This window comes from Heptranchias perlo, chromosome 28, assembly GCF_035084215.1.
Source record: "Heptranchias perlo isolate sHepPer1 chromosome 28, sHepPer1.hap1, whole genome shotgun sequence".
Taxonomy (NCBI): domain Eukaryota; kingdom Metazoa; phylum Chordata; class Chondrichthyes; order Hexanchiformes; family Hexanchidae; genus Heptranchias; species Heptranchias perlo.
This window is the reverse complement of record NC_090352.1, coordinates 9,937,259-9,952,398: the sequence shown is the minus strand read 5'-3', so window position 1 is coordinate 9,952,398 and position 15,140 is coordinate 9,937,259. Positions and strand designations below refer to the sequence as shown.

Below are 15,140 nucleotides of genomic sequence, written 5' to 3'. Positions count from 1 at the left end.
TTTAATATCTTAATATGTTTGGTCTGCTGTAACTAGCCCATGGCATATCTATCCTAATTGCTCAACAGTATGTCCTCAAAAGTGTTCCATTTGTTCTCAACTGGTATTCTTCAGCACTGCACCCCACCCCCTCCAGTCCAAGTCTTCAAGCTCTTTCCACACAACCTTGAAGTTGGCTCATTTAGAGTAGTGCCTATCTGAGTATTAGTTTGTGGTATTGATTTATCCCAGATCATGTCAAATTTGATCATATCATGATCAGTCACCCAAGGTGCCACTACTGACATCCCCAGCATGCTATCTGAGACACTTACCGTAACTAAAGATGAAAAGTGAGTTACTTTTCATGGTATCTTTAACACATTGGCTCAAAATGCAATCATAGATTATTTGGTTTAGATTCTAGACACTTGGGCATTTCCAGTTTATATTTGGTTGGTTAAGTACACCCTCTTACTATTAGTATGAGCTGTTTGTACATCCCCTTCCTACAGTAACCTTTCCTCTTTCTTGTGTTGACCTGGCGGTCTACAGCAAACCACTAGAGTTAACGATGCTCCCTCTGAGCTTAGCTCAGCTCGCAGTATTCTCATCTCTGGGTCAGAAGGTTCAAGGTCATCAGGTTTTGCGCTCCTATTTTCATCTGACACTCCAGTGCAGTACTAAGGAAGTGCTATGTTATGAAGGTATGATTCTTTGGTTGCAATGTTAAACCAAGACCCCATCTGACCGTTGCAATGAATCAGTTGGACATTCAAGATCTCGTGGCACTAATTAAAGAGCAAGTAGTTTTCTGGGTGCCCTGATGTATATTCTTCCCTCAAGGAGTAGCACTAAAAACAGATTGGCTATTCATTCATGTCAGTTAGTGGAATGTTAGTTTGTCTACATAACAATCACTACACTTCAGAAATTTACTGTGTGAAGCACTAGAGATGTTTTGACATGATATGGCACTATATAAATTCAAGTGAACAAGTTCTAGCTAATGGAACAGATATGCTCACCTGAAAATTATGCTGTGTTGAATGGAGCATTTTAAAAGGAGTTAGGAGTATTTAGTGGTGGGGGTGGGTGAAACTGGTGAACAGGCTAGAGAGGTTTTATAAACAACAAAAAAGGTGGAAGCTACAATGAACCAAACCAACATAAAATATCTGCCAACAATCAATATCAGTGCTGCCAACTGTCAATCATTAAGACAGTTGCATACATAAAAAAATGGATGTAGAACATTTGCACAGTGATGTGCATGGGGCAATCTATTTAATTTTATTAGGGTCATTCTGTAACTAACAAAAAAAAAGTCTCCATTCATACTTGTGGAGTATTAAACTAGCAAAAGGCAAATTTAAGACTCCCATCAGCAAGTTGTTCACACAGAATGTGATCAATACATGGAATGGACTCCCGGATAGAATAATGGAGGCAAAACCCCACATTCATTTAAGAAAACGCTGCAGTCCGTGAGGTGAAGGTTCTCCCACAGTGCTGTTAGGTAGGGAGTTTCAGGATTTTGACCCAGTGGCGATGAAGGAATGGTGATATATTTCCAAGTCAGGATTGTCTTGGAGGTGAGGATATTCCCATGCACCTGTTCCCTTGTCCTTGTAGGTGGTGCAGATCACGGGTTTGGGTGGTGCTGTCAAAAATTGCTTTCACGCGCAGGATGGGCCTATAAAGAGTGACCCGTGTCACTTCCCCACATTTACCACTAGATAGTGCACTCACTTCCCTGTAACCTGGCTGGCCTTTGGGGCTTCTGGGCCACTCGGCTTAAAAAAATCCATTCAGTTTATCTACCAGCTACACAAGACCCAAATTACAGGATCCACCAGCTGAAGAGGCTTCAAGTTTTAGTTAAAAATGTACTTCAGAATTTAAACTGACCTCCATGAATGCTTCACTACAGTCCTTTTTGGGCTAAAATATTTTTTGAATTAAACTGGAATAAAACAAAACCTTTTTAGCACAGTTCAAATTATCCAGCATTTTGAATGAAGTAACTTCGAATCCTCAGGAGTAGACTACAGTTGCTGTGAATTTTTCCATGGAGGGGGAGGGGGTGGGGGTGGGAAATCCCAGGCCCTGCACACACAAAACATTCAGGGTAGCTTTGTACGTCCCACAGGTACACAGTTAGCAATCCAAGCAGGACAACGGAAAATTATAGGTAAAAGCTTTGAGTAAATTGAATACCTACCCGAGGCCACCAATGCAATAAATAATATGTAAAGATTTTTTTTTTTACTTTCTCTGACAAGAATGAACCCTCCACCAAAGAGCCTGAGGCAACCACTTTTGTTGCAACTGCAACGTAAAAAAGGTACAAAACTTGGCATAGCTTTCCAAACACCAGTCAAAAATCATAGCGCAAGTAAACACGATAGCTGCTTTTATATTGAAAGGAATATACAGATGGGATTAGTTGAAGTAAGGTGAGAGGAGACTCATGTGGAGCATAAACACCAGCACAGACCAGTTGGGCCAAAAGGGCTGCTCCTGTGCTGTAAATTCTATGAAATATCGTATTACTCCTTTATCCCTCCCCTTAAAGGCATCTATGCTATTCGCCTCAACTACTCCTTGTGGTAGTGAGTTCCACATTCCAACCACTCTCTGGATAAAGAAGTTTCTTCTGAATTCACTATTGGATTTATGCCTGCATGTGTGCCCATTGAAAGCTCACTATTTCAGATTGAATTCCACTGGAGATGTGATGGGAATTCACAGTTGTCAAATTCAACTGTCTGTGGCTGACAATAAAAAAAACCTTTTGTCATGCAGGAAAAGATTATGCACTATTCCCAGGCTACAGGAACAGGGACAGCAAAGCAAATCCTGGGAACTTACTCAGCTAATACCGTAGGGGATGGAGCCTGTTTGTGCAGACTAAGTGCAAATGGTCAAAGATCCTGTTTTGTTTTGAGGTTTACACTCTGAGGAGACTCTTACAAGAGCCTAACAGGAAGGAAAAAAAGTGAACAGCAGGAATTTCATGATATTTTTCAGTGTTCTAACCTCCACAGAAGCCGGAAGCAAGAAAAGTGCTGCAGAGAGTGAGACAGCGAGCAAGAAGGAACCAAAACCTTCAACATCTGCCACTGCCAACAGAAATTTGCTCGTCATTTGCACTCACCAGCCCTCACTACCAACAGAAATTTGCTAGTCATGACCCACGTCACTCACCAGCCCAGTTAACTTAAGTCGGAGTGATAGACAGTCGAGATGAGGAATTGGCATAGGAAGATTCACAAATGACAAGGAAGCCAGATGATGAGGTACTGGAGCTCAAGCGTAATGTCCTAAGCAGAGGATTAGGAGAAGCCAGACACTGGTTGTTGAGCATTCAGAAAATCTCAGGGGTCCTACCATGGAACGATAAATGCTTCGTAGCATCAGAACTGTATACAAGCACTGAAAAGACTTCCCAAAGATGTGCAGCACATAGCAGGGATTGCAGTCGAGTCCAATGACATCCTTTGCGGCACTATCAGAGAGGCACTCACTATAATATAGAGCAAACTGAGCAAGTGACAGCTCCAGGAACCACCGTAGACATCCCACACAAAGCAGAGGCCTCCTTACACACAATTCTATAGATATACTGAGAAATGATCTTCTGGGCCTATACACCATGGTGCCTGAGTATCTGTAGGAGGGTCCGGATCTCCTGTGGTACAGCCTTATAAGCCCGACTTTCCGGGTTTCCTACTGTTTCTCCTCCAACAACAAATAAGTTATAAAGAAGGGAATTCCCCAAGGGTAAAAGCATTCTGCAGGCCTCCCCTTCATTTTACAGAAATCAACCAAACAAGAAACAGACTTGAGGGTGACTTTCAAATGAAACGACCAATCCAAAGTACGAGCTTCTAAAAACACAATGAAACACAGCAATTAAGATCCCAGCATCAATCTCCTTAATTCTATGTAATATAACCTTTCCCGGCTGCTGGTCTAAGTCATCCTCTTTTACAGTGGCGTAAGTTACATCAGCGTAACATGAGAATTTAGGCCTTATGATATCATCCTGGTCCAAACCCATTATTAGCGTGGCCTCACTTTAGCTAGGGTAGACTTATCCGACACCCTCCCTCGCTATTTAGGGCAGCACTTAAAAGTGGTGTAAAACCTCTCTAATTCCCAAAGTCCAAACCCTCACCCCTGATGGATTTGCTCTACCAAATCAACGGAATTTTGGGCCCCAAGGCTTGATGGAGCAGTTTGGCAATGCAAAGAATCTACCCAATAATCCAAAGCAACCAGAACTTCAAGTTAAATAGGTCCAGCTCAGAGACAATCATTAATATATTACTATTTGATCTCCTCTGCCATTGCTCAACAAAAAGTTTTTTTTAAATCTCTTCCTGTAACTGTATCTCACTAATTGTTTCTCTTTCTTTTCCTCACTCTCTCGTCTCTGCACCTCACCATTTCTTTCAGACTCTCTCAATCACTCTTCTCTTTCCATAGGTCTCTCCTTTCCTCTTGCACAAGTTTAAAAGTACGTGAGCGACTCTAGATATCAGAAGTAAAATAAATCACAATCTTAACATTTTACTAAACATCCCAAAGCACGTTACATCCAACGCAGTACTTTTTAAAAGTGTCGTCACTGTTGTAATTAGGTCATGCAGCAGCCAATTTGGGCACAGCAAATAGCAATCAGATGATCAGATAATGTGTTTTAGTGACGTTGGTTGAGGGATTAATATTGACCAGGACACAGAGAACGCCCCTGCTCTTCTTCGAATAGTGCCATGGGATCTTTCACTTTCATCTGAGGGGACAGACAAGGCGTTGGTTTAACATCACATCCGAAAGACAGTACCCCTCCGACAGTGCAGTGCTCCCTCAGTACTGCACTGAAGTGTCAGCCTCGATAATGTGCTCAATTCTCTGGAGTGGGAATGAACCCACATCCTTTTGATTCAGAGGCAAGACTGCTACCCAGAATAAAATATATTTTAAACTGTGATACTATTTGCTACTAGCACCAACTGTTTTGTGTGAACAACAGCATGGAAGTGTAACAGCAGTCACAGGATATATACCCACTGGAACTTCAAGTACAACTGCCTTCTTCGGTACATTTCATGTTACACTTCAATTTGGGAACAGTTTTTTTGTTCATTCCACTGCAGTAAGATTTGAAGCCAATTTCGCTGCTAAAAAAAACAGTCCATGTATGATGAGCCTTTCCTGCTCAAAGTGCTACAGAAATCTTTGTTTTGCTTCTGCCAAATTTCTTTTGAGCCAGTGATCAAGCCTCCAGGCCGTTCCCAACCGCTCCACCGTTCGGGATCCGAGGTTGTGTTGTCAGTGCCCTCTCCAGCCTCTATTTGCCTCAGAAGTTACATCTGTGCTTCAATTTAATTCAAAACCCGTGCTGAACTAGCCCCAATTTTTGGAATGCAATCGAAGGGAAAGTCAGTCTTGACTTTGTGGGCAATGACATGAGAGACCCAAGAATACAAAAAAATGGGCAACATATGTACTCCCTGAATTGTGGTGAAATAGCTGAAGGTGAAGTTGAAAGAGATCAAGGGGTTTTAGTAGACTCAACATGTACAATTACTGTGGAGCAAATAGGAGAACTATGTAGCCAAAACAGGAGAGTACAAGCTGTGCTCAACAGAGTCCTTTGATCAGACCACACCTTGAACATTGCATGCAGTTTTGGTCGACAGGACATGAGGGAAACGGTTCAGAGAAGAGTCAAAAGACTGATTCCTAATGTCAGAGGACCAAGTTATGAGGCAAGGCTGAAGAAACTCAGGCTCTTCAGCCATGAAAGGAAGCAATCAAGAGATGACCTTATGTACAAGAGAGTAAACAATATAGGTAGATGCAGAACGCTGCTTTGAATTAAACCGGGACAGTGGGAAAAGGAAACAGGTTCAAACTAATAAAAAGGGCAAATTTAGGACTGATGGCAGTCCATATTACACTTACACACACACACTTTTCCAGCAGTGATCCCTGAACTGTAGTCTAGAAAAATCTAGCTGATGTTCTCCTGCCTGCTGCTCCAGTTAATTCAGCAGGGACAGGGAACGAGCCCAAAAAAGTATTTCAATCTGAATACCAAGCACAATTCATTCATGTGCTGGAAACTGCCTGTGCAAGGACAGGGAGTTCTGTACATAGTGTGGAGATAGTGCCCAAGTGTCAATGTCAGAACCTGCAGACTGCTGTCATTTCAAGTACCACCACCCCCTCCACTGTACAAAATCAAGCCAGCCCTGACAAAAACTCAAAACAGGAGCCAAAGAACATGGCATAACAGGGATGCCATTCTTTTCAGAAGTCAACGCTGTGGACAACTTCTTGGTAAAGCCTCTCACTGTTGACAGATGTTGCTATTTTGTCGCCACTGCTGACAAGTTTTCTGCAGAAAGTAATTCTTACAGGAGTCGGGGAAGCCCACATCAAGATGAGTTAGTCCAACACTTGATTCATACCAAGCAGCAAAGTGAGGAATCAAATGTGCAGAAACCACATTGGAGGCAGACTGTTCAAAATACAAAATAAAGTAAACGTCTGTGTTCTAATAATCACAAAGTATATGTCTGACAATAAATGGGGATTTAGTGCCATGTACACCAGGGTTACTAGCTTCTTAAAAGAATACAATCTAAATATCTGTCTCACTCTATTCCTGCTTCAGCAACATCCCACATTTGCTGTACTGTGATTTAAGCACCAGACACACATGGGAGCAGTGGTTCCGTTAAGGACTACGGATAAAGAGAAGGCTAGTCTCAAGTGACCCCAAGCTGCACTATTATCAACACTGCTCTATAACAGACATTTAACTGTGGTTTGTAAATTCCTGGAATGGGAGCAATGAGGTTTCAACATCTCAATTACTAAAAGAAAGAGCCATCAGAACCAAGGAACTTGAACCATCAGCATCTCCTAGTTTTAATTTCCTCCTATTTCACAATTGCTACTAACCTCTCAGCTCAAGTATAACCTTACTCTGTACAACCATCACTGACATACTAAGTGATGGGAACCTGACATACACTGCATCAGTACATGCTTTAATCTCACTACAGGAAAGGGAAAAAAGTGAAGACTCCAAAACTTGTTACTAAATTTCCTCTTCTCTTCTGAAGGTTGCTGACTTTTGCTGGGATGCTGTTCAAATCATTGAACGGGTTGTCACCTCCCAAATCTGTGCCCACAACTCCATGTTTGAATCTCTCCAATCAAGTTTCTGCCCTTTCCACAGCACCAAAACAATCCTAATCGAAATCACAAATGACATTCACTGTGACTGTGGTGCACTATCCCTCATCGTCCTCTGGACCTCCTGCCAACCTTTGACACGGTCAACCACACCATCCTTCTCCAAAAGCATCTCCTCCATTGCCCAGTTCAGTGTGACTGCCCTCGACTGGTTCCACTACTGCCTATCCAATCGTAGTCAGAAAATCTCTAGCAATGGTTTCTCTTCCTGCCCCCACACCAACCTCGAGTCCCAAGAATCTGTCCTTGTTCCCCTCCTTTTCCTCATCGACATGCTGCCCCTTGGCGACATCATCCAAAGACATGTGAAAACTGACCCCATGTATTCTGATGTCATCCAGCTGTACCTCTCCACCACCAGTCTTGACCCTTCCATTGCCTGTCCTGAATCCAGTCTTGGATGAGCCACAAATTCCTCTTGTAAAAACACTGGGGAAACTAAAGCCATCGTTTTCACCCATCACCAGAAACTCCGTACCCTTGCCTCCAATTCCATTCTCCTCTCCAGCCACCATCTCCGGTTGAACCAGAATGTTTGCAACCCCATATCGTCCCCATCACAAAGACACCTACTTCCACCTCCACAACCTCGCCTAGATCCGTCCCTGCCTCAGCCCGTCTGTTGCTGAACTATCATCCATGCTTTTGTCACCTCCAGGCTTGGCCTCTAAAAACTTATGCTCATCTAAAACTCTGTTGCCCGAATTCTATCCTGCACCAAATCACTACTGTCCTTGCTGACTAACATGGGCTTCAGGTCCCCGAACATCTTCAATTTAAAATTCTTATCCTTCTGTTTAAATCTGTTCTTAGCCTCACCTCTTTCCATATGCAACCTCTTCCAGCCCTACAACCTCCCCAGAACTCTTCATTCCTCCAATTCTGGAGTCAGTATATCCCACCCTCATTCATCGCTCCATTGGCAGCCGTGCCTTCAGCCATCTAGGCCCTCTGCCATAGAATTCCCTCTCAATTCTCTGCAACTCCAGCTCCCTCGCCTCCTTTACAGTCATCCTTAAAACACACCTCTAAGCAAGCTTTTGGTCACCACTCCTAATATCTCTTCCTTTGGCTCGGCATTCAATTGGGTCTGATTATGCCTCTAGGAAGCACCATGGGATGTTTTTCTATGTTAAAGGAGCTATATAAATGCGAATTGTTGTGAGCATCAGCAGGCTACTTGGAACAAATACTTCTCTGGACAGCTTTCCCCCACCCATGAGTGCCTAAAGGGTCTCAAAGATTGCCGCAAGTCTGTGATACCCATTGACTTGTCAAAGGTAACAACCCCATCCAATGCCTTGTTGGGGGTGGTCACTCTCAGGAATGCTGCAACACACTGTGCAAGAGTGTGATTAGACAATTCCCCAGACTGAGCTCCGCATTTCAATCTTGCCATTGGGGGCACAGCAAGAGACAAAAGAAACTATAAGATTGATGACTGTAAATTAGTACAATTTTAACTAGGTGCTTGCTTCCTGCATGTAAGCAGAGATATCCCTACCTCCAAATAGCATTTCATTGCCACTTGTTGCTGGACAGCAAGAAAAGCAGAGTAAACAGCACTGAACCCTAGCCTGGTCATTCCACTGTCAGGCAGGACATGAACGGAAGCCCAGAGGCACATAGAGCAACAAGTCTGCCATTGCGCACACATGAAAGGGAAAGGGGAATGACGAGAGAAACACAAATAGCCTTCAGGCTATATTATGAGAATCACTGTCACAAATCAAAGTCCAACTGACAGTGAAGTCTAAAACAATCCTGAACACTCTGCCTGAAATAGTATCCATTAGTATTCTAAAATATATGGACCAATTGATCGAAACCTGCGAGTGCTGCAAAAGTTAATCACCACAAGTTAATCTCCACAAAATCCAATAACCACTATTGTGAAATTATAATCTTGGAATCACTTCCTGAAAACTAATAAAACATACTGAAATATTATGGTTTCTACATGCAATCATTCCTTCAGTGTGTGTGTGCCCACCCATACACTATCATTAATGCACCAGAAGATTAACAACTGTGGACCAATTACCAGGAAATTTAGTGACCACCGCATAAAAATCCCAAAGAAATAAAAACTGATCACAGGATCTCGAGCTAAATTTTTCTTTACTAAAACAGTCCTTTATATGTCCCTGGTCAAGATGGGAAGAAAAGAAATCTGCAGCTACAAATCTATCATTTTTATTCCAAACATCATTCAGTTTTACCCACCTCCCTACTGCCTGGTATTCATCACCCCCGACAGCCCAGCCTGATCAGACACTCACTGTGTGATTGACCAACAACACAAACTCGTGTTCTGTCTCTCCGTGGTCCACTGCTCCACCAGGACACCCAAGGTAGTCTAACAAGTTTTGTAAAAATGGGCAACACTGGAATCTCACAGACCTGTTCAATCCCCTATAATCTGCACTGTCACACAGAACACTGACTTTACACTGCTCCATCATGCAATGGAGGGGTCAGGTTCACCACCATAAAACTAGTTCCAAATTTCTGTATGAATCACTGAAGGAGGCATCAGCCGGAGATAACACATTTAACCTCAGTAAAGCAGAAAAACAAATTATATATCATGTACAAGCTCATACATTACATCTGAGAAGTCACAGATTACTTTCCCATATGTTGAAACTATTTGATACACATGACCATGCTTATATTTTTATTGTACTCCTCAGAACTTCACAGCAAGGTTGCCTTTGGAAGAATAACAATGAGCTGAGAAGGACACAGTCGAAAATGATTAAAAAGTACCTCACCTCAAGGATAAACTATTAAAATTTTTATGTCCCTTACATGATATTTATGAGTGCTGCACGGAATATAATGAGGAGATTTTCTATTTTTATCTCCTTTCACCACCTATCCTCTCCTGAAGGGAACATTTGTGCTGGGATACAGTTCCAGGGGCGGCGGCAGGAGCAGCAACCCTCTCCTGCGTCACCCAGGCAGCCACTCTTTCTGCACGAGTGCAAGCATTAAGTGTTACTGCAACCGTAGGGGCCCATCACAACCAAGGCCAACCTGTCCTCAGCCAATGTCCACACACATTCACTTCCAGCAAAGGGAACTGGACAGCTGTGAGAAGCAGGCACCCTGATTTTTTATGGCTCTAAGCATAGAAAGGTTACAGCATGGAAGGAGGCCATTTGGCCCATTGAGTCCGCACCGGCTCTAGGCAACAGCAATCCAGCTAGTCCCACTCCCTCGCCCTATCCCCGTAGCCCTGCAATTTTTTTCCTTTCAAGTACTTATCCAGTTCCCTTTGGAAAGCCATGATTGAATCTGTCTCCACCAACCCCTCGGGCAGTGCATTCCAGATCCTAACCATTCTGTTAAAAAGTTTTTCCTCATATCACTTTGGTTCTTTTGCCAATCGCCTTAAATCTATGTCCTCTGGTTCTTGACCCTTCTGTCAATGGGAACAGTTTCTCTCTATCTACTCTGTCTGGACCCTTCATGATTCTGAATACCTCTATCAAATCTCCTCGCAACCGCCTCTCAATCATGGAGAAGAACCCCAGCTTCTCCAGTCTATCCATGTAACTGAAGTCCCTCATCCCTGGAATCATTCTAGTAAATCTCTTCTGCACCCTTTCTAAGGCCTTCACATCTTTCCTGAAGTGCGGTACTCAGATACAACACTCCAGTTGTGGCCGAACCAGTGTTTTATAAAGGTTCATCATGACTTCCTTGTTTTTGTACTCTATGCCTCTATTTTTAAAGCCCTGGATTCCAATATGCTTTTTTAACTGCTTTCTCAACCTGCCCTGCCACCTTCAATGATTTGTGCACATATGCCTCCAGATCTCTCTGTTCCTGTACCCCTTTTAGAATTGCGCCCTCTAGTTTATATTGCCTCTCTTCATTCTTCCTACCGAAATGTATCACTTCGCATTTTTCTGCGTTAAATTTCATCTGCCACGTGTCTGCCCATGCCACCAGCCTGTCTATATTCTCTTGAAGTCTATCTCTATCCTCCTCACTGTTTACTACCCTTCCAAGTTTTGTGTGTCATCTGCAAATTTGGAAATTGTGCCCTGTACACCCAAGTCCAAGTCATTAATATATATCAAGAAAAGCAGCGGTCCTAGTACCGAACTCTGGGGACCACCTCCCTCCAGTCCAAAAAGCAACCATGCACCACTACTCCCTGTTTCCTGTTACTTAGCCAATTTTGTATCCATACTGCCAATGCCCCGTTATTCTATGGGCTACAATCTTGATGACAAGCCTATAATGCAACACTTTATCAAACACCTTTTGAAAGTCCATATATATCACATCAATTGCATTGCCCGCATCAAAAAACTCCATCAAGTTAGTTAAACATGATTTACCTTCAACAAATCCGTGCTGGCTTTCCCTAATCAATCCATACTTGTCCAAGTGACTGCTAATTCTGTCCCAGATTGCCGTTCCTAAAAGTTTCCCCACCACAGAGGTTAAACTGGCCTGTAGTTGCTGGGTTTATCCCTATACCATTTTTTGAACAAGGGTGTAACATTCACAATTCTCCAGTCCTCTGGCACCACCCCCGTATCCAAGGAGATTTGAAAGATTATGGCCAGTAACTCTGCAATTTCTACCCTTGCTTCCCTCATCAACCCAAGATGCATCCCATCCGGACCGGGTGACTTATCTACTCTAAGTACAGCTATCTTTTCCAGTACCTCCTCTATCAATCTTTAGCCCATCCAGTATCTCAATCACATCTTCCTTGGTAAGGGTAGATGCAAAGGACTCATTTATTACCTCGGCTATGCCTCTGCTTCCATGAGTAGATCTCCTTTTTGGTCCTTAATCAGCCCCACCCCTCCTCTTACTACCCGTTTACATGCCTATAGAAAACTTTCGGATTCCCTTTTATGTTGGCCGCCAGTCTATTCTCATACTCTCTTTGCCCCTCTTATTTCCTTTTTCACTTCCACTCTGAACTTCCTGTATTCAGCCTGGTTCTAACTTGTGTTATCCACCGGACATCTGTCATACACCCATTTTTTCTGCTTCATCTTACTCTCTGTCTCTTTCATCATCCAGGGAGCTCTGGCTTTAGTTGCCTTACTTTTCTCCCTCATGGGAATATAACCAAACCATCTCCTCTTTAAAGGCCACCCATTGTTCAATTACAGTTTTGCCTGCTAATCTTTGATTCCAATTTACACAGGCCAGATCGATTCTCATCCCAGTGAAATTGGCCCTCCTCCAATTGAGTATTTTTACTTTAGAGTGGTCCAAGTCCTTTTCCATAGCTATTCTAAGCTATATGATACTATGATCACTGTTCCCCCACTGACACTTGCTCCACTTGGCCTGCCTCATGCCTCAAAAGCAAATCCAGCAATGCCTCCTTCCTTGTTGGGCTGGAAACATACCAGTCAATGCATTTCAAACTCAGGGTAACTTCCCACAACCCCATGAGATTATTTAATTTAATACAAAGCAGGGATTGAACCTTTGGAGCTTCCTCGTCTAACTGACCCAGTGTAACACTGCCATTTATTCAGTGACTTATCTGGGCAAGGAAAACCCAGCTGTCAACCTATGCTCAGTTAGCAAATCTATCACCAACTACAGGCAACAAAGCCAGACAGCAAAGGAGGAGGAAAATATCTGCTATGGCTCCTGGTGCAAATTAGCTGCCCAGTGACTCCTGCTGGAAATGTATGTCTACAGATGCAGGACGAGGAGAAGATCAAGCACAGTGCCTGACTGGGGGCACTCATTGTCCAAGTGCACATGAGAAATGGTCAACTGAGCAAGGTGCACCCTGGACCACTGCCATCCAAGGAACTTCACCGAGGATTGGGGGGGGGGGGGGGGGCAAAGTAATTCAGATAAGGGGGAAAAAGGAAAGCCAAAACATTCCTCCAGCAACAACTTATGCTAAAACACCACAACTGTCCACACTGAGCAAGATTGCACTGTTAAAGACAGTGAGACAATCAATCAGTGCATAGTCTCCTTCAACAATTTTAACACTTCTTATCGATGCAGATCACTTTATACAGTTGTAATATTTAGGCATAGAGTTATCTTGAAATACACCATCAGCTCTCCGAGCACTACAATAAAATGTTTGAAAACAAGTGCAATTCATTCTAGTTCAATAAGGTAACAAAGATTGGCTGGAGCTTCATGTCACAACTCCTCAACTAAGCAGGATTTAAGACAGGTCTCGGAGTAATTGCAAAGTTTAACTACAGTAGCTGGGATGTACCTTATACCATGATCAAGCTGGACATCTTAGGGCGCACTGCCCTGACCCCCCACAAATCTCTCCTGCATCTACTGTAACCCTCTGCCCCTCCCCCAAGCCCGACCCCTACCCCAGGGCCCCGACCCTAACCTCCTCTCACCTGGCCACGCTCGAAGCTCTCCCTCTCCGCCTCCAAACTGTTGCCCGGCCGGCCCCGCAGCAGCTGGGCCGGCACCTGTTTAACGGAATGGGTCATTTTCTCCATGTCCGTTGCTTCCCTCACTGCTCCGGAGACACCCGCCGTCTCCCCGGCTCCAAACCCCACCTCATCCCGCCCCGCCCACACTCCCGCTCCCCGTTGGCTGCAGCCACCACACACCCTGTACCGATTGGACTGTATGAAACACCCTTCTCGAATACTATTGGTCTATAGAACCGTCAATCAATAGACGGGCGTTGTTTGCACACGTCATCAAGCGTCTGCTCGAATATCATTGGCTGAGATGTCAATCCCGCCCCCTCCGCCCTCTAGTGTATATCATTGGTTGAAAGTTGACCTCCTGCTCGAACTCATTGGTTAAAAGTTTACCTCCTGCTCGAACTCATTGGTTAAAAGTTTACCTTCTGCTCGAAATCAATGGTTAAAGGTTTACCTCGTGCTGGAACTCACTGGTTAAAGGTTTACCTCCTGCTGGAACTCACTGGTTAAAGGTTTACCTCCTGCTGGAACTCACTGGTTAAAGGTTTACCTCCTGCTGGAACTCACTGGTTAAAGGTTTACCTCCTGCTGGAACTCACTGGTTAAAGGTTTACCTCGTGCTGGAACTCACTGGTTAAAGGTTTACCTCCTGCTGGAACTCACTGGTTAAAAGTTAGCCTAAGTCAACTTGCAAATTATTGGCTGTTGTCCCTGCCAATCAGTGAAGTTCTGAAGCATTTTTTTTGTTTTTATTCTATTTTGAAACCTAACTATTTTTAACATCATATATAAACAAAGTCAGAACTTTCTCCTCGTCATACAAGCAACAGCAGGTTATGAGGAGCACAGCTGGGCTTTGGTCTTGGCAATGAATGAAGAGCTGGAAACTGCCTGAGATCATCGCCCTGGTATTTGTGAAGTTTATTCCCGATTAGCAGCACTGCAACCAGAACGTGCCTGATCTGGGTGGAAGTGTGGACACTTTCCGAGCTCACTTTTTTTTATCTGTACTTTTCTCATGTGGAGGCAAGCGAGCACCTTCATGAACGAAGCCTTTATCACATAAAAGTATTTTTTTTAAATCAAGGATGCCAGTTATTTAAAGGTGTTTTTGACTTATTATTTTGAATGAGACACCAGGTGATTGAGGTGTAATCTGGTGAAAACTGTTGTTTGCTGTTGATTAATAAATGATTTGTAAAAGAAGAAGATAAACTTGCATTTACATATTCTTAGAACGACAGTATTGGCCTGTATGAGTCAGCCGAGATTATGTGCTCAAGTCCTGGAATGGTGCTTGAACCTACAATCACCTGACTAAGAGGCAAGAGTGATATTACTGAGCCAAGCTGATACTATAGTTATTAACCTAATATATACAGTCTTTCAGTGTATACAAGGTGTCAGTGAATATATCAGCAGTGCTTGCAGTGGGGTTTTTTGTTCTTGCAGGCACACTGCTTCCCA

The 15,140-nt window shown here is 43.5% G+C and overlaps 1 protein-coding gene across 1 annotated transcript in view; it reads right to left on the bottom strand.

Moving 5' to 3' along the window:
- Positions 1 to 13,794, bottom strand: part of hip1 (huntingtin interacting protein 1) — a 228,191-nt gene extending 214,397 nt beyond the window's left edge. Inside the window, exon 1 of the mRNA XM_068008049.1 lies at positions 13,635 to 13,794. Within this exon, the coding sequence (XP_067864150.1) occupies positions 13,635 to 13,739 (105 nt within the window). The 5' untranslated portion in view covers positions 13,740 to 13,794. The remainder of the gene's footprint in view (positions 1 to 13,634) is intronic.
- Positions 13,795 to 15,140: the final 1,346 nt, after the last annotated feature.